Below are 20438 nucleotides of genomic sequence, written 5' to 3' on the forward strand. Positions count from 1 at the left end.
TGCATGGTGCCTCAGCTGCCATCATAGTACTGAGATAGAGAATTTTATCATTTATGTTCTTTGGTCATTTGTAGGCATTTTCTCCATTGGTGGCAATTTTGTTTAAATTTAAAAAACCTATTTTATCTACCTGGATTTTGCTAGACTTTTAATAGTATGTTCATATAGGGACCTAATATAGAAATGCATTGTGGGGAAATAAATTCTGTTGCAATTTTTTCAATCATTTTAATAGTTTTCCTATACTACTGTATAAGGAAAAACAAATTAACAACATAGAGTGGAAAAATGTGTTAGTACAGTTAAGTGTATAAAAACTAATTTGTAACTTCTATGAGAAATTTGATTTTATCGAACAGTCTTGGATGCAATTTATAAAAATGGTGATTACATATAAACTGATCTACTGTAGCTCTTGATATAAAATACAGTTTTATGCACTTGTTTTTGTAGTAAGTGTAGTTTATAGTTGTTTAGTCTACTATGCCTTTTATACAATTCAGTTTACCATTACAGTATTCACAAAGATTACAGAAAAAGGTTATGAACTTTAAAGTATCATACAAAGTACTATAATTTGTATGTCTGAAATGAAAAAAAAAAACTTTGAAAATTGTGACGACAGCTGAAATTAATGATGAAATTTATATTCTTGCTTTTTATATTTCATTTAGAAAAAACAGACATTATTAAAAGGTTTTAATAAAATTTATACTGTCAACTCTCATCTCCCAACACCGGACTCTCTCTGAAAACCGGAAACTCTCCCAAAACTTGACTTTTCTTGAAGTCCAAACAGTCCTAAGTTCATTTTCCTGATTAAAACGCATTCCGAATACCAGACTTTCCTGAAAACCAGACACGTTTAGCTAGCCCAGACCAAAGATGTCCGGTATTGGGAGAGTTGACTTAGGTAAGTACTAGCTTGATGATTTACCATCTTCAAATCCAAGTAACAAGTAGAAATTGTTCTTATAATACTACATAAGCCTAATGTTAAGCATAAGAACATGTGCTTATATTAGGGTGTGTTTCCATTGAGAGACACCTCTATTCACAGACACTCCCTAGGGAGGAACACCCCTAGGTAGGGGAAACTCCTAAGTAGGGATACAATATTTTCCTGTGGAGATACTTTGTTGGTTCCTGAAGGTATCTCCTCTTACTTGATTTGGGTATTGCTAAACTGTGCAAACCAAACGCAAACTGCATAAACCTCAAGTAGTTGTTTGTAGGAGGTGGTTTGTGCAAGGTTTTCCCATTTTAGTAATATTTTAAGGATTCTGTAACTTAAAATTATTAAACTGCTAAGTTCACTTTATACCAGTATTTGTAATATCAATATTTACAATATTTAAAAATTAAATAATATAGTACTACTCACGGTTTCTCAAATCTTCAGCGATTGTTACATTGCTGGTACTGTATGATACGATCGGATACATCGCTCTCTGCATGTACGGATGAGAATGTGCCACTGGAGGCTGGATCTCCGCGTGTCCATTCATCTGTCGTGTGTGATCAACCAACCGCGGCTGAAAACTTGAGGTAAGATCGGCAGCAGAAGCAGTAAAATGTTCATGATCTTCAAATATGGTCTCATTAACAAAATGCCTATTTGGGTTCATCCCAAATCGTGGGGGAGTTTTGCGTTGTGCCTCTACCGTTTTAGATTCTTTCGAGCATAATTTACAAATCACACCGATTTAAAATCCTGAGATGACTGAATTGTTTTAACACGATGCAATGTGCAAATCAAACCATTGTTTTGATTTCAACCTGAGGTGAAGAAAAAAAATCATTAATATTAATTTTGTATCTGGAAAAAAAGAGAGTATCTTGGTACAACTTGGTACAAAGCACCACCAAGTGTCACGATAATAGTATTAATTTAAATTACAGTTAAGTTACAAGTTAGACGAAAAGATATATGGTAATTACAGTACAATCATAAAGATAGAACAACTACATTACAGTAAATGTTTGATTACAACATATCAATTGTTTTCAATTTGTTTTGTTGCAATGATTTCAATTGAGGGTGTGGTAATTTAAAGACTGTAAATTTGCAGCTCAATGGGCTAGACCTATACAATTGACTGTATAAGCAATTAGTTAGACAAAAAGGACTGCATATTCTGTGATAATAATGTGAAACACTTTTGTGATATACAACTGATTTTAAAAGTGGATCAGAGACCTAGTACTATACAAATACTGAAGGACTCAGTTGACATGCAATTTCTACCAAATCACATGCTTACAGTATATATTTTGCTATAGTAGGCTACCACCAACTTTTACCTACAGAAGTACCATGGCCTTGGGAAATGCAACAGATTCCACCAACACTCCAATGAATAAAATATTAGTTGGGTAAAATCAACACACTGTACATTGAAATTACCATCACTTCACTCCACTTGCTAAAAGTCTGTGCAGTCATCCATTTGACCACATTGTTAGGTTCAAATCAACCTCAAAATAACATGTTTTAAAATACTTTTTGAGATAAAGTTAGTAGGCTTTATGAATTTCAATATTCATTTATCAACTGTCATCAAGATAAAAAAATTACTCAATTAGACATAAAAAGACGTTCAAACGTCTATGGGTCGGAAGTAAGCTATGAAGTAGCAGTTTGCTGTAGTGCACGCTCTTTGTATAAGTAACTTCAACTTTACTACAGTTTAGTAAATTTACTCCTGGGAAGTCTAAATGCTATACATCCACGTACACAAGGATTATTATTGTTATGATATGCGCTAGCAAATTTTCCCAATAATAGTGGGAGTCTCCCGATAATGGCGAGAGTCTCATTACTCGGCAGTCTCCTGATTCGGGAGTATCCAGATAATGGCTGGAGTCTCCTGATATTTAGCGTCATCTCCCACTCTCCCAATGTACAGTAATTTCTCCCGAGATTTTGGATAAAACAAATGTATTTAAATTTATAATTTCTACTACTGTTCTCTAGACATTGAAACGAGAATAGAAAACATACTTCGTAACGATCCGTAAGATGTTTACATCCTGCAGTGGGTGACACCGACATGCACACCTTACAATTCCTTTTAAAAACTACAAAATAGGGTAGTATTCACTTAGGAAAATCATTCCTTCATTCTTTTTATGTGAAAATAAAAATCTGGCTTCAAAATTTGTTGATGTAAAACTAACTTTCTTATTTGCCTGGCCCTGGTAATAATACAAGGTCTCAATTAAACAATAGTTATTTATTAATATTTGTATCTAGCACAACATATAAAATTAAAGTATATGAGATCAAGTTAGTATTCTGAAGGTGCTAAAACCAGGTAGTTGCTATGCTAAAACCAACAGCACATGATGAACTGTTTATGAAATTGAGATGATGCTTTTAGTAGTAAACACATACCCAGGCTGTCAACATTTATTATTAAACTAAAGCTGGTAAAAATATATTTATTTTCATATGGTTATCCCTATAGGTTTGTATAGTTACTTGCAGTCAATATCAATCAAAGTCAACCTGGTTACACTTTGTGTGGCTTCTCACTGAATCCAGCATTACCACCAATAACTAGTCATAAATTGCCATTTAAAAGCAATTAAAGATGACAAAACTACACTTTTTTTCAACAATCTGCTGTACATATATTTCTAAAGAAATTTGTATTCAAATTGTCCTGTTAATATTTGTAGGGAAAAAAAAAAAAAATTGATTGATATGGACTATAATATGAAATTAAGAATTGAAATTTTAGCAGACGACGTTTCACCAATGAAAAGTCTCAAGCCAGAGAAAGTATCATAATTAAGTGTTTTTTAATACTGTATGTACTATTTGGTCCTTTTTGTTGATTTTGTGATGGAAAAAACAATATTGTCTCCTTAAATCAACCATTTGGCACACAAACGTGTCTCTGTCCCCTTAATAGGGGTGTCCACTGAGTGGGAGTTGACTGTAGTGTAAAAACATATACAGAATTTTCCCTCGTTTTGCATGAAAGTGTTCCCTTAATAGGGATGTCCCCTGTATGATTATAAATCCATGCTGTTTTTGTACCCCAGTTCTACAGTATGAAGTTAATGAGGTTAAGTAAAATGTCTTTCTCAGTTTTAAAATAATATTCCTTACTTTAATCATGGTATATAATGTACTGTACTACAGGGTATGTCAAATCCTTCATTATTATGTACAGTAGTTGACTGTACTGTTTCAACAGTAAAGGTAAAAGTGATCGATCATGTTTATCAGGAGTTTCTTAGTAAACCCCCAAATACACTTTCTTCCTTTAGATATATTGACCTCTCTACCTGTAAGTTTATTGTTTGACCTATTTCTCAGGCTCTCTAGAGGCCCTGGTATGTAATCAAGGTCAGGCGTGAGAAAACACACTCCATGTAACAGACAATTAGGGAACCTCCTACTTGGTATATCTGAAAACTGCTATTTTAGTTTAATTTGTCATGATTGGCGTCAAGGGGGAAATAAGAATTACCTACTTGGTGTATGTTTAAAGACACTATATTACTGCAATTTTTGACATTTTGTCAAAATATTACTTTAAAAACATTAACACAAGTAAGTCCAGTTGAATAGATTTGTCTATCTAAGCGTAATAATAATATACTACCTGGCATGATAATAATGACAATATTTATATCTGTATTAAAGCAGGTCATTTCTTGTTTTAAATTTACACTATGGTATGATATTAAAAAAGAGAAAAACAATGTATAATACAGTTAGGCTAGTTTGTAGCCCTACTCCCGGCCGGTTATAGCGGTAACATACAGATATTGTATCCCAGCTATAGGTACTGTAGGCCTAAACCTACAGTAGCGTTGCAGAATTAGTTGACAGTTCTTTCATTTGTTTATCTTCTTCATGATCAACTCTATTGTACCAAAAAAGGGTACAAAACAGAAGCAAAATATAAATACAGTACTGTACCAGTATTTATAGCAGGAAGGCTGCTTAAATTATTATTAGATTAAAATAATTATCACAGTAGGCCCATATGTAAGATTTATTCCTACAAAAAATGTAGTTTTTACCTTAAAATAGAATGGAAAATGTAGGCAAAGTGTCTTTCTTAAGGAAAATTTAAAAGCGATGTGTATGAGGAACATGTCAAAGAATATAAAAACAATTCCAATGGTCTGATTTCTAAATGTGCTTTATCACAGATACTGTAGTGCAGGGGACATTTTTTTGTATCAAATTCAAATACCAAAGTAGCTTTCTACAGTATGATTGATTATATATAAAAAGATGAAATACTAACTGTACACTCTGTACTGTATTTGTCCTGCTTTCTACAAAAAATGTTAAAGACAAGATTTTCCCAATCTTCCAACCCAAACAACACATAATTACTTAACAAAACAATTTCACTAAACCAAACATACTTCCCAAAAATTCTTTTCACACCAAAAAGTTTGTTTGCAATGACCTACTATAGTTGACCAATCACAAGAGACAAGTTAAATAATCCATCGCATCGTGATTGGTCAAATTGTTTGCAGTGGACGTGCATTGTTTTGTTGCGCAATTTAGTCGCAGGTTATTCCTCCATTTACTTTAGATGGGTAGGCCTATGATTTAGGTAATTCACATTTCAAAAAGTAACTAAATCTATCGGTCAATTAAGAAATTATCTGACAGGTCTATTGAGCATGTAATTTGATGACCAGCATGGGTCTCTCCACCCACTGATTCTAGATTCATGTCAACTAAAGTTCATGCAATATCTCACTCATGAGGACACAATGCATACATCACTTGGCAGTATTAAACCTGTAGTGTGAAAAGGCTATTAATTTACACTATAAGAAAAGACTGTCTGTAAAACTGTCATACCCTAGTGTTATACAGTATAGTAGTAAGCAAACCTTACAATACTGGACAAAATCAAATGCATACAATGCTTTGAAAATGTATTGGTATACAGTGTTAGTAACAATTGCTTTTTTATCCTACTGTATGTTGTACTGTACAATGATGTTAAGAAAACAATATAATACAATAATGTTGGTTTCTGATACTATACTGAAACTTGGCTTTACTGCACAGCTACAAAAGGGGTGAAACAGTAATCAAATTAAAGATATACCGATATCCATCTAGAGTACTGGAAAAAAATCAATACCCGCTCAATTACTGATTTATTGATGCAACTGTTCGAAATCTTCTCAGTTAATAATATGCACCAATAAACAATTATGTTTGTTGTGCTGGGTGGCAGTGGATGAGGATACCTACTTTTAACTTCAACACCCGACCCACCATAGGATCCTCTGGATTCCATTATAACTACTGTACCTTCTTCTCATAGATATATACTTGTTTGTACTGCAATTACCTAGAGTGTACTGCAGTAGATTTTAATAATAATTGAACATTTTAAAACTTGGCTTTCTGGTAATTATGCAGAAAATTATATCTAAAATAAGATGTATGTTTTTCCATTTTTTTCTTAATAATTTAAAAAAAAATTCTAATTTGTTGTTTTTATATTACCCATTTTTGTAATAGTGTTCTATTCAGATTGTAAATATGAGAAAGCATATGAGTATTTCTAAATGTGTGCTGCAGTTTATAATAAGCTATGTTTAAACAGTTTACAGTCAAGAAATACATTTTATAATTACCATTTCATGGGAATGGTTCTTGTTCATTACAGAATTTGATCATAACATTCTTCTGTGAACGAAACAATAGTAGTAATTATCGAACAATAATGTATGGAAGCATTTAATTAAAGTTTTGGAGCACAAACGGCAAGTCCAATTAACCTAATAAAAGTGTGAAGGTTACAAGGAAATTTAATAATTTTCATATCTTAAGTTATTAAAAAATAGAAATAAAAAAATGTGTTTATACTATATGAAAGTTTATTGGACAAACTTCCATATGTACAGATCGGTGTTCTTCTAATTTTCAAACGGGCTGGTTGATCTATCAAGCCTAAAACAATCTCGCTATCACTTCAACCCAGTCAAATCCCAATACAGGACACACTAGGTTGCCTAATAGTCTGGTTTTCCAGAAATTCTAGTAAATTGTGAATTTGTTTTTAATAGTATATACAAGAATTTGTAACCTTTTTGAACTGAAGAAAAGTTTTTCCATAAGATTCCGGTTTTTATAGAGTTGACTGTAATTCACCTCAGTTGTACTGTACACGAATATTCTAAACAGTACCATCCCCTTCCCCAACTTCCTCCAATCATCAACAGTACTTTCCAGATTCATTAAAATTTCTTTCTCACGCTTCCCATCATCCTCCATACAAAAAGCACCGACTTGATAATATATATGACAGGTCAGCCTTTACCTGTGTTTCTCATGGGGAATGATGATGCAGTATTTTTACATGACAGCTGAATTCTCACGCACAATTAACAAATCAGTTTTCTTCCCACAGTAATTATGCAGAGAATTCTCAGTAAATGTGAACTAGATTATAGTATGTTTTATCTGCTAGCTATGCAAGTTCACTTACCTTTAAAAGCTACAGCTACAATAATGCTATTTCCATTTCAAATCCAAGCCAAGATAAACAAATTGGATCTCTAAACTGTCATGCAAGATTCTTTACTTTTTGCTTGCTACTAAAAAAATTCTATTACTTCTATACTCTACAGTACAACAAATAGATACTGTATCAATCAAATCATAGACTAATTAAATAGAATAAGAAAGAGAACTAAAATAAACAAACCAAGAGTGGTGTTGGTAGTCTATGAGTGCTACAGTAGCTTACCTGGATAATCCGACAATAGCCCTTTCTCCTCGAAAAGCAGAAATGTTCATTAAACACCCCTCTCCACAAATGGTATAGTAGATGAACTATACCCTCCGATGAGTCTCCCAACAAACCACCATCATCATTTCTTTTCGAGGGTAAACATGTCTTCAAGAAAGCATGCACAGTGAGCAAACATGGAGGGGGGGGGGGGGGGACCAGCATATACTATGTGACTGCACTAATCGGGCAATAAGAATACGCCGGATTGAAGTCACTTTAGTTGACCATAATACTGATGTTCTCTTCTCAGTTGGAAAAGGGCCAATAACAGTTTATCCAGGTAAAAGGTAGCCATGATAATCATTCTCTGTCAAGTGCACTGATAAATTTATTAATGTATTAATGTTTATTACATTTTATAAAATAGACTTTCAAAACTTCAAAGTACACTTATTTAAACTCGACAGAATTCTTTTCTAAATAACATATTGTGTGTTCTTATCTTGTATCATTCCCACAATATTAATAACAGTTTATCTTTATCTATTACATTATACAGAGCTACAGCTACCCTGGGATATTAAAGTGATAGGGTAAAAATCACTCAGTATACAATACACTTTCTACTTATAGTGTATCTGTAGGCATTACTATTTTCTCCATTTTTATCCATAATAATATTTGAAAGGAAGGGAATTATTATTAGTGCAATATAAACTAGTCACTATAAAACAAAACCATACAAACTATTATCCAGTGGCGTAACGGCTCTGAGCATCCACTAGCTAAACCTAGGGGCCCTCGAGCAACACAAAGTAACTCCTTAATACTGTATGGCCGCTATACAGAATAAGGGTTGATTATACAGAAAACATACAGGTACAATATATTTCCCCCTCTCTTTTGTTTCACTGGAAAGTGTCCCCTTAATACTGTCCACTGAATAAGGGTATCCCAAAGGAGGGGTTCTCTGCAATTATTCTGTTAGAAATTTTGTCTTACAACACAAAGAATCATGTCACCCATACACAACTAAAAATAATACACTTAGTTTTACTATTATTGTTTATTTGTTTATGCTGTATAAACACAAATGGATGTCAAATAACAATGAATGAACTGTACATTCAGATTTACTTTATGTGGAGGAGGTTTTATTTTAAAAAAAATCCTGTCTATTCTGATAATAGTGCCCCTTATTTTTTTTTCAAGTTCACACACCAATGCTCTATGGATCCTTTAATAAAGCTAACACAAATCAACCAATGAATATCCCACCCAATTTTTTATACTCACATTATGTAACAAACGCTTTATGAAATGAGGCCCTTTTTTAAATTCACACACCAATGATCTATGGATTCTAACACAAACCAACCAATGACTATCCCATCCCATTTTTTATACTCACATTATGTAAACAAACACTTTAAGAAATGGGGCCCTTTTTGGAAATTCACACACACCAATGCTCTATGGATTCTAACACAAACCAACCAATGAATATCTTATTTTTTATACTCGCATTATGTAAACAAACACTTTAAGAAATGGGGCCCTTTTTGGAAATTCACACACACCAATGCTCTATGGATTCCTTAAAGCTAACACAAACCAACCAATGGATACAGCACCCCATTTTTTATACTCACACTATGTAAACAAACTCTTTATGAAATGGACCCCACTTTTTAAAATTCACACACCAATGTTCAATGGATTGGGACTTTCTTAACTAACACGATTTGTTGTAACGCTCGTACGATCGGGGGGAACAGGCACTTTCACTGACTGGGTTATTGATTTGACCATACAGTATTATATACAAATTGCGTTGCAGTTTATCTATAATTTAGGGCCAAATTTAAATTGTGGGTAGTTTGAGTAGTACAGCGTGTTTTTTCATAGTATTTATCTTAATTTCTATACATCCGTAATTGGGTCAAATTGTTCACAAAATTATGGACGTTTTCTGCAATTAAAAGTTAATACCATACTGTATCAATGGCAGTGTTTCTTACACAGTACTGTATAGTAGGACTTTCACAGCATGCATGCAATTTTAATATATTTAAAATGCTTACAATGTATGTAACAGTAGCAAGAAAAGTCTGTGGGGATGGATATTAAAGAGCTACAGTACTGTGTAAGGGTGACAAAATCCATTAAAACATTTCAAAAAATAGTCTAGAAAGAAGAGTATTTTGGATGTTTGGACCTTTTAAATGATATGATTTTTCTTGTAAAAGATAATCCAAATGTCACACTACCAAAAAACTACATGCTAACCTTGTGAATGTCATGACTCAACTAATTCTCAAAGTTTGTTTTTCTCACGGTTCAAAATTTAAGTGTCAGCCAAATAAGATATGGGTTCTGATGTTAGGGGCAGCCAAATATTACAGGGGGTTTCAAATTTACAGATCAGCCAAATATTCTATGGTATTGACAATGCACATAAACAAGTGGGTTCCCACGTACAACATTTCTTTTCAATCTTTCGGAGCCAGGGAAAATATCACTTTAGTTGAATCAAAAGTTTTAAAACCCTTAAAATCATAACAATTTGGGGGGGGGGGGGGGAGACAAGTCTACCATCAAGCAGCCTTTAGTTAACCCTTAGCAGTGACGAGGATATACAGTACCTTAATGACAATTGTTCCTTTTGGTTACAGTACACAGGAGTATTGATATTCTAGATGGAGTCTCAATTTGTAATTAATAAAGTGTAACTTACTCATTTTAAATAAAGACGATGATTTGTAATGTCCAAATTGACCATACCTAGGGATTGCTGAGAGTTTGTTGGCACATACTGTACTCTAAAGGCTAACAAGACAGGGAAAACTTTCAAAGCCACATCAATACAATATTGTGTTATAGTAAGAATAGAAACCATTGGGCTGGTCAAGCTGTCTAGAAAACATACCCTTCTTTGGGACACCTTATTAAGGGTCCTGAAAACTCCTCTCCTTTTTGGTATAATCCTATGTGTATTGAAGGTAAAATGTTATCAGTCAACTAGTCTGACCCAATACTGCATGTCCAATTGTCTTGAGTAAAAAATACTGTAAAACCCCCTCCTTTTGGACACCCTTGTGTTCTGAAAAATCTCTCCCTTACCAAATACATTTATGAAACATATAGTGAGTTCTATAATAATTGTTTTTTTTACATTTTTATTTTAATATAAATAATACCGTTTAACTCAAATTCATTTATATTACCTACAAAACAATAACATTTACTATTGTACTATAAAATATGAATAAAGTAACTGTACTGACAATAGTAAACTGTACTGTAAATAAGCACAGATATTAATGTACTTGTATATATTCAACTGTACTATAAGTCAACAACATTGAACTGCCTATAGTAATTAAATGATACCAGTATTGCCTAGATTACTTACTATATACTAATTTCCAAACAAAACTGCAAAATTTATCCACAAAATTGTTCAGTTTATAACATACTGTATTTCTGTTGACTTTGATTTTCCAGTTATACATATAACGCAATATTAAATTGTCATGGCCTCATACCGCCATTTTTCCCACGCTGTGAAGTAAGGCACACAATTGTGTAGTGAAAAAGCAAGCTCGTGGGAACTCTTTTACACTTGATTAATCAACTAAAGGGATATCAGCTCTTGTGTGTATCGAGCCTCCTCCTACTGCTAAGCCTCTAATAATGTTTAGAATTGGAACTGAAAACAAGAGGAATCCAAGATGTCCTGTTTTGAGATAATTCTTGAGAATTTTATTGAATGTAATATTGATATCATTTTGTACAGTAGTTTTTCTACAAATATTGTGAATATTAATTAAAATATTTACAAGAATAATTTTAAGAAAAATCTTAAATCCCATTCTTTACTTTTCAACCAAATAACTAGTCAATTTTTTAATTAACTTGTTTATATAATATATTATTTTATATTTGTTATATTTATGTGTTTAATGCAATACTTTGTAACTTTTAGATTATTTATTTTAGATTTAAATTATCCCAATGGAAAAAAGCTAATAACCTTTTTGGGCTATCCTGGAAAATCTTTTATAAAACGTATTTATTTGTAATATCAGAAATTTATGTTATTTTTTATGATGATTTTCCTAATAAATTCAAATCAAACACTACAAAACATTTTTTGTTTTACTATAAAATATAAAATGAATAAAATATACAGCTGAGATTAATAAATTATTGTTTTCATTATGTAATAATTTATATCATTTTTACAGATTTTCTACAAATATTGTGAATATTATTTTATATGATGAAAGCTGCTGTTTTAGGCCTACCTACTTATCAGTAAAATTTAAAGCTAAGATTGTTTCATTTCAATCATCATGTTACAATTTCAACAATAAAATGAGTTTTTGATAATAAAGAAAAAAAGGATAAATATTAATACGAAAATGTTAATTATGTCTTACTTTGTTTGTATACATTAGGCAATATTTTTTTTTAATATAAAGCAGTTGCCTTACAATGTACAAACAGTAAATTAACAGTAAGTTTAGCAAAAAAGAACAATTTCAACCAAACTACCACCAATTAGGAGAGCAAAATGGTTCTTGAGCCCTTTCAGAGGTACAGTTACTGTACTGTATGAGGTGGAAATTTGGGGTAACTTGGCAAAACCCTAAAAAAACCTGCACAAACCTCCTTCAAACCAATTAAAAAGGCATTTTATTGTCTCTACTGTAGTTATGACCTAATCAATAATCAGTGGTTTAAAGGAGGTTTTAGCAGGGTTTTGCGCAGTTTGGCCAAGGTTTGCGCAGTTTTATCAAGGGGGGGCTAAATATTTCATAAATGATAAAAATATCCGTCAGGTTGCAAAAAAAAAAATAGTCATTATTTTACTTTAAAAAGTTACATTTTAGGGGGAAAGGGGGGGGGGGGCTAAATCCGCACCTGTGTACTGATTTCAAATAAACAACCCTGCTTTAAATAAACACCACCTCGAAAAATCTTTCTTCCATTGAATGTCATTGGGAAAATGTCCAGTTCCTCAAATAAATGTTCATTTTTCTCATCAAATAAATGTCCCACAACATTCATACACTGTAAACACAATACTGTATTATAACACATTGCATTACAGTATATTTATATCACAATTATTCAACTGTAGATGATATACAAACAATTTGTTCTGTAATTTATAATCATATCACTTTTTCATTAATAAAATTGTATTGTAGTTTTTTCATATCAAGAAAGGGGCATTTATTTGGGTAGGTATTTCATAAAGAAAAATCTCCCTCTTAAATAAACTCCTCCCTCGATTAAAAGCACCTCCAAAAAACCCTCCTGAGCAATAAATGCCTCATAGGGTTTGTTTAACTGCTATATAAACCACGAAAATGCAATGTATTTACTTTTGTATTATGTACAGTCGGGTAAAGCAAATCTACCACTGTCTTGGAGGGGTTTTCAAAGTTGCTGTTACTTTTTAGTTCTCTACTTGGAAGAGAAAATACCCTTGTCAGTTTATAAGGTGGTAGTAAGCTAGGCTCTGGCTCATGCTGGCTACGGCCCTGCATTAATGCGCTATCAGGTGGGGGTAGGTGTGATGATCAAGAAGATGCTTCATTGCAATTATATTAATTATAGTAATTAGTATTATTTTTAAATAAATCCATTTACACTTGGTTAAGATATTAATAGTCCTAACTGTAACTGAGAATACAAAGAACCTTACCAAGCTACTGTATATCCCTTTTTAAAATGTTTTATTTTAATGTACTGTAGTAGTAAAGTATATAATAACTAGGAGTAATCAAATGAATAATTATGTTTTGTGTTCCGCTGCACATATTTTCCTCAAGATGCTCAAATGTTTTACTTTACAATACTAATAGTAAGTAGTTTCACTTTAGTGAAAAAGATAACTAGACATGTGTGTGTTTTCAATGACTAAAGGGCCTTTCACACCTGTTCCGGCACGGTTCCGGTCCGACGAATCGAACATCACTGTTTCGTTTTCACGACGCTCCACGCGGCTATGCGCCAATCGATATGCGCGTAGCCGCGTGAAAACGAAACACTGACGTTCGATTGGATTTTCCGTCGCCGGACCGGAACCGTGCCGGAACAGGTGTGAAAGGCCCTTAAACGAAGAAAAGCAAACTACACATCACACATTAATGTTATTTTTTATACCAAAAATTAATAGATTATTGTACTTTTACCACCAGAGCTTATATACTGACAGAAATCTTATGTACAGTAAGGCCATGCCATGGTAAGGCTAGCTAGTTTTGAGTGAAAAGAAATTATTTTAAAATTGCCACTGTCATATGTAAGTATTGTTGTCCATCCACGATTTAATTCTAGGCGTGATACAACCACGACGCAATGCTTATCAACCCAGGGCAGCACCGGGCTGCTTGACCTCTCCCACCTCCACTGCAGGCCTACCACATACCCCATCACGCCCGTCCACCACAAACTTTTCTGATAAGTAAGTGCTTAAACTTCTAACTAACATATTACCACAAATATAGATTAAAATCCTGTTAAATCTATAGCATTAGTTAAAGCAGCTGTCATTTACGAAATCTAATGAGATTTTAGCCTACCTTGATTTGAAAAAATGTGCAAATCTCGAGATTTACTCTTTCTTTCTTCTGGCTACCAAAACAAAGCGAGTGAAGTGTCACTGTGTGAAAAAACATGCGCCCTCATTCCGACAAAAATCACAGCGATGTCTGTGAGAGTTTCCCACGCTGCTTTTTGTTGATGTATCGAGGTCAGGGGAGGGATCGCTCAGAAGTTGGAGAAAGTTATTGAAAAGGGCGTGGTCAAATTGGAGTGACATTATGCGATTTAGGGCGGATGCCAATGTAGAAAAAAAATGCATGGTTACACCCATATGTGTTTCAACAGTCGTAAAATTATACTCCATGAAATTCTATGAAGATAATTTATACTTTATATGGCTACGGGAAAATTTATATTTTGTTTACTTGTTGACCAATTAACCTTTATCGATGGCACGCACAAAATCCGGTGCGGTCCAATTCTTTATTTATTTTTTTAAGCAAAGCGAAAAAAACTGAAATTAAACAAGCAATAGCAATTGTCCACCTTATTTCATAATTTATAGCCGCTTTTGGGGACAACAATACATCTTTAATAAAGTATTATACAATCCTTATTGTAGGCCTACCAAAAGATGTTTTATGATATTTAATATTATAAAGCACGACCGACGGCCTTCTAAAAAAGAGGATATTTTACGAAAGTCTATCGACTGAAATTACAGTTAAGTCTTGAAACTAACAACGCCATCACGTCGTGACGATTTTATAAAATATTAAAAGTCCTCTCATGTGTGCTGTTGTGTACGTGTGCTTGCGTAAGCTCCGCCGCATTTGTTCCCTATGAGCCGCGCAATCCTTTAATGTCCTAATTAATTTGCCGTAATGTCTTATGATTTACTGAGTATTAATGGAGTCTACCAGAGAAAAAAATAATGCGACCGGAGAGATACGACGCTTCTTGAGATCTGCTGTATACTATAGTATTATATTTAATGTTATTATATATTTATGTTTAATGTATTAGTGGGAGAATTTGTCCTTCCCTCTATAGGCGAAAAAGAAAAGACTAAACAAACCTAAAAATTAACCAATCAGAGCGCTTTTTGCATTCGACACATTATTCCCAGAGAGCGAGTTGATCATCGATATTAGTCGATACAGTTTCGGTTATTGGTTATTGTCTCCAACATGGAAACCGCCACCGATGTCCTAGCAATAATTGGCTATTTGAGTGCTTGCTGGTTAACATTTAAATTCACCAGTTCATTATTTCGAGGACTGTATTCACATTTCTTGGCTGATAAGTTGGGATTAAGTGCAAACTTAACCAGTTACGGAGAGTGGGCAGGTATAGGCTCTATTCTATAGGCCCGATAAGGTCTACCATCAGGGTAGCACTGCATATTCACGTGCTTGGTGGTCCCGTGTGCAACCATGCGGATCAAGAAAAACCCACGATTTCACCAGTCACCAGGTCACGTCCCGCGTAGACTTGCTCCAAGTCTGTATTTATTGTCTTTTTCCACACGTCGTTTCGATATTTTCTGAAAGTATCCAAGCTCAAGTAGCCTAGTATACGTATGAAACCCAATAATAATATGTGCAAAAATATTTCGTCCCGGAGGCGATTTTTTTTTCATACATAAGTTGGGGACCCAATGTGAAAGATAGCCGAACTACTTCCTAAATATAACTAAACCTAACCCTCTAAATAATCTCTCTCTCAGTATAAAGTAAAAGAAGTTGCTCATGGGAGTCGAACCCCATACATCACCATGTAAAGTCCATTCTTATCCACTTGACTACACAGACGGCTCGACAGAAATCGTTTGCATTAGTGAATTGTATTATAACTTATGTACGAAAAGAAATATCGCGTCCCGTGGTGGGTGTGGAGGGCAGCTGTCGGTGAGGTAAAAGAAAATAATACGAATTAAATCCGGAAGGAATCCACTTTCCCTTCCTGTGTAATAATTATTATTAATTTTATTTAATCATAATTACTAATTAAATTCATTGCTATGAGTGGTTGGGTTGCTTGTATACTGCTTCTAAATCGCTAGGACCCTAAATATCCCTCTTAAATTTAGTGAAGCACACCCATGCGCGCAAGACGATGAGTAAAACCAAAAACTTCCGACACAGGACACATGCCCACAACCAACCTCCACATTACTTCTGCCAGACAACAAACCAAATAATTATATTTACTAAATCAATTTTTTTTTTTTATATTTTCAGTTGTAACTGGAGCAACTGATGGAATTGGGAAGGCCTATGCTGAGCAGGTGAAAATGCCATAAAATCTAATTATAAAAGTCACAGCTAAATTAAATGGTGCTAAACCTTATTGTCTCATAGAAAACATTAAAACAAACAAGCGATGATAAACAGCTGCTAAATCACCTAGTTTCGCGTGTGCCCCGAACGTTAGGGCCTACCCCTAGATCTGCCCTTGCCCCCACCCCTTATTTTTTTGACGATAAACCCTAACATTTGTATAAAACAGCAACTGTCTTCCTTGTGCCATGCATGTACTGTCAGAAATCCTTTTTAGATTTTTTTGTTTTTACTTGAATGCCCCCGCCCACCAACATCCATCGTCTTTGGCTAGGGTGCCTATGGGGCTACTCTATAACCACACCCTGGCTGACTTTAGAAAATACAAGGATAACCTAGCTGGCTTGAGATGATGGCATTTTAACATTTATATTTTCCATTTTCACATAGCTCGCTGAGATTGGTCTCAAGATTGTTTTGATAAGTCGATCCACTACCAAACTGGAGAAAGTAGCTGCAGTGATTGGTAAGGTGCAGTGGTATTAAATGATGTGAAAATCATGAAGCACATTTTTTAATTTACTTTTTTCACACCACACACAACTTTGAACAAGTTTTTACATGTAAAGTAATTGAGCACCATCAGTGGTATATGCACTAAACATCATTTTCTTTTATTACAGAGAAAACCTACAAGGTTCAAACTAAGATAATTACTGCAGACTTCACAGAAATTAATGGTATCTATGATGATATTGAGGCCAAGTTAGAAGGACTAGAAATTGGAATTCTTGTCAACAATGTGGGTATGGGATACGCCATTCCGGGAAAACTGTTAGACATTCCAAATTTTAAAAAGGTAAGTAAGTATGTTTATGTGTGTGTCAATGATAAAACAAACCTACTAAAAACACACATCCATCCAGAAAAAAAAAATTACAGTAACCAATTAATCATATGGTTTTAACTGGTACGTACCTGTTGAATCGATACAAAACCAGTTTTAGGCAGGTAAACTGATTGGAACTAAATAGCTGATTTTAACTCTCGGGCATATCACAATGGAACTTATTATTGGGTTATTTCTAAATTAAATATGTTTTTAGACATTTTCACCTGCACCTATAGCATATCATTTATAGTTACTTTTTTTATAGTTTATTCCAGATATTGTATATTGTAATTGTGCATCAATGACAATGGTAAGTCACTGTCTCTTAACTTTTCTTACCATAGTATAGTTAATAAAGGTTTATTATTAACTATCTCAAAATTTAAAAAATACACCTTTTCTACTTATTAAATGTTTATTAATCGGTCATGTCTCGATCTGCAGTACCAACAGATTTTTTTTTTCTGTTATTCATATCTTAGATTATGAAATTTATTATTATTTTCTTCAATGCATTTCTTTTCTTTTTTATTTGTGTTAAGGCTCGCCCAACACAAGATGTTTACCAACATCTTTCAGGGCTTTTGCCTTCATTTTCTGAAACATATTTTTATAATTCTGTACAATCCTGTTTCTTGTTTTCCTATGTATTCAGATTTTGTTAATAAATGTCAATTGAATTGAATTGAACATTTAAAATTAGACCCACATTGTATTTCTTTCAAAAATTAAGTTATCAATCTGTTTTTTTTTATAGATGACACAGATATGCCTTCCAAATATGATAAAAAGGTAAAATAAAAATTTTAAAAATATTAATAATTTTCTTTTATTAAATCTTTCTCAGTTTCCAGTGAGGTCTATTAACATGTTTTTAGCCATTCAGTTTTTCAGTATGTTTTACTACTAAATTTATAATTAATTTTTCAGGAAAAGGGGTGTAATTTTGAATATATCTTCCGGATCAGCAATTGACCCATGTCCATATATTTCAGTATATTCGTCAACTAAGGTATAGTAGCGGGACCCAACGAAGTGTCCCCTTTAAAGGGGTGTTCCTTGAATAGGGATTGGCTGAAGTGTTAAAACATATATTGCCTTTCGTTCCATTCACAGGAAAGTGGTCCCTTAATGGGGAGTTCCCCTTAATGGGGAGTTCCCCTGAATAGGGTTATGTGTACCAAAAGAAGGGTCCACTATAATTCTTTTTTATTAATTGAAATTATGTGGACGTCATACATCAAATTACACACAATATGGAATTGCAAAATGCGAGAACTAAAATAGGCAGCTAATAATCACTTATTTGGCAGTGCTGTAAAGTATGGTTTTCTTTGAGTGTTATAAACGAATAAATCCAAGTTTAGATTTGAATGTGAACATACGTCTAATCAAATATGTAGGCATGTAACGATCAATCTTTCAGACTTTATCATGGTGTGGAAAGCTCTGTATGCGAAGTTGAGCTATTGGCATTGGCACATTTCCTGCAACACGCTTTTCTTTGCACAATGATGCTTTAGTTCTGAATGTTGGGTTTTTATCATCATAAAATTATATTAATTTTATTTCCTTTTAAAGGCATATATGGATTTATTTTCCCGTGCAATTGACTATGAATATCGCAAGAATGGCGTAATAGTGCAGGTTGGTAAAAAATTCGAAACATTGAAGTTATTTTAAGATGACATTAATACTACAAACATAGATTTGAATAATACTTTTATATTTTCTCTCCTAGTCTGTAATGCCATTTTTTGTTAGGACCAACATGACAAATTTCAAGAAGCAATCATTTTTTATCCCGGAGGCTTGGACCTATGTTAGAAGCGCCCTTAAAACAATTGGAGTGGAGTCTAGAACTCACGGATATTTCTCGCATTCCATACAGGTAAATTGATAGTCAGACCAGTTTTTTAATATCACATTCATGGTAAGCTCGACCAGTGGTCGTATTCACCAATCACACTTAAGTGAGACATTTCTCTTATATATTAAGTATTTTACTTAAATTCTATTCACTTAGATAGGATAAGTGTTTCCCTTAGTCTAAGTATGAATGGAGAATACGGCCACTGGTCCCAAACCCCCAGGTCCTGCCCTGTAATCTTAGTTTGATTTTCAATGGGGAATTTTATTTCTATTTATTTGATAGAATTGGACAGTTCGACTTGAGTTTGACTTGTACGGTAAGATTGTTAAGAGATCGTCATTAAAATATTTTCAATTTTTTTCAGTCATATTTTGCGAGACGTTTACCCAAGAGTTATGTCACAAATTTGAAAATGTCATCATTAAGTGCAGCGAGAGAACGTATGCTGAAAAGGATGAAAACAAAGGAAGAAAATCCAAAGTAAAAAACTTTGTGAAAAAGCGATCAATTAAAGAAAGTAATACAATTGATTACACATAGGCCTACGTACAATGGAACCTTGATTAAATTTTAAAATAATAAAAATAAAAATTACAAATGTAATGTTTAAGAATTTGAATACGATACGTGCATACAGAAGCTGATGTATTTTCAACTTCCAATATGGAATTAACATTGCTGATGAATAGGTATGGTGATAGTGATAGGCGTTGCCATGGGGAGAGATATTTTTGTTCATAAGATAATGTTGAAACGTTGTAAGCACATGGCACGACATCAATGCACAGTAGAAACTCAATTAAATGGAACATCTCCGGGACCTAAAGTAAATAAAAACTAAAAACAGAAAATGGACTTCTGATTGACTACATTGTTTAAATTAGAACGGTAAAAGCCAACAAAAAAGTTATATTTATAGTTATGTTATATATAACATTTATTATTATATATCTTTAAAATGACAGGTTCATTAACATTTAATGTTATATTATATAGCGTGTACTATATATTTGATTTTAAAGAATTTTTAATACATTTTTGATCAATTGAGTTAGTGTTCAGTTTTTTTTGTTAGAACCTAATAAGTTACC

At 33.3% G+C, this 20438-nt stretch overlaps 2 protein-coding genes across 3 annotated transcripts in view; one reads left to right on the forward strand and one right to left on the reverse strand.

Annotated features, from left to right (window-relative positions):
• LOC144848869 (recombining binding protein suppressor of hairless-like) overlaps positions 1-14507 on the reverse strand; it is a 32963-nt gene extending 18456 nt beyond the window's left edge. Inside the window, exons 1-2 of one of the 2 annotated variants that reach the window (XM_078705807.1) lie at positions 14339-14507; positions 1385-1779 (exon numbers count right to left, since the gene is read on the reverse strand). In XM_078705807.1, the coding sequence (XP_078561933.1) occupies positions 1385-1628 (244 nt within the window). In that variant the 5' untranslated portion in view covers positions 1629-1779; positions 14339-14507. Of the gene's footprint in view, positions 1-1384; positions 1780-11154; positions 11267-14338 lie in introns of those variants that run through there. The other variant, XM_078705809.1, reaches the window with a different exon arrangement.
• Positions 14508-15436: 929 nt separating this feature from the next.
• Positions 15437-20397, forward strand: LOC144848706 (very-long-chain 3-oxoacyl-CoA reductase-B-like). Its single transcript, XM_078705565.1, has 10 exons — positions 15437-15650; positions 16544-16590; positions 17033-17108; positions 17266-17441; positions 17740-17784; positions 18232-18266; positions 18405-18486; positions 19056-19121; positions 19216-19365; positions 19712-20397. The coding sequence occupies exons 1-10, from the start codon at positions 15491-15493 to the stop codon at positions 19829-19831; spliced, it is 957 nt and encodes a 318-aa protein (XP_078561691.1). The 5' UTR covers positions 15437-15490; the 3' UTR covers positions 19832-20397.
• Positions 20398-20438: the final 41 nt, after the last annotated feature.

The sequence above is a fragment of the Antedon bifida genome, chromosome 7 (assembly GCF_963402885.1).
Source record: "Antedon bifida chromosome 7, ecAntBifi1.1, whole genome shotgun sequence".
Lineage (NCBI taxonomy): Eukaryota > Metazoa > Echinodermata > Crinoidea > Comatulida > Antedonidae > Antedon > Antedon bifida.

Coding starts and splice junctions, on each gene's coding strand:
- LOC144848706 (XM_078705565.1), top strand. CDS start 15,491: ATGGAAACCGCCACCGATGTCCTAGCAATAATTGGCTATTTGAGTGCT. Junction 16,591..17,032: donor GGAAGGCCTATGCTGAGCAG/GTGAAAATGCCA, acceptor ATTTTCACATAG/CTCGCTGAGATTGGTCTCAA. Junction 17,109..17,265: donor GAAAGTAGCTGCAGTGATTG/GTAAGGTGCAGT, acceptor CTTTTATTACAG/AGAAAACCTACAAGGTTCAA.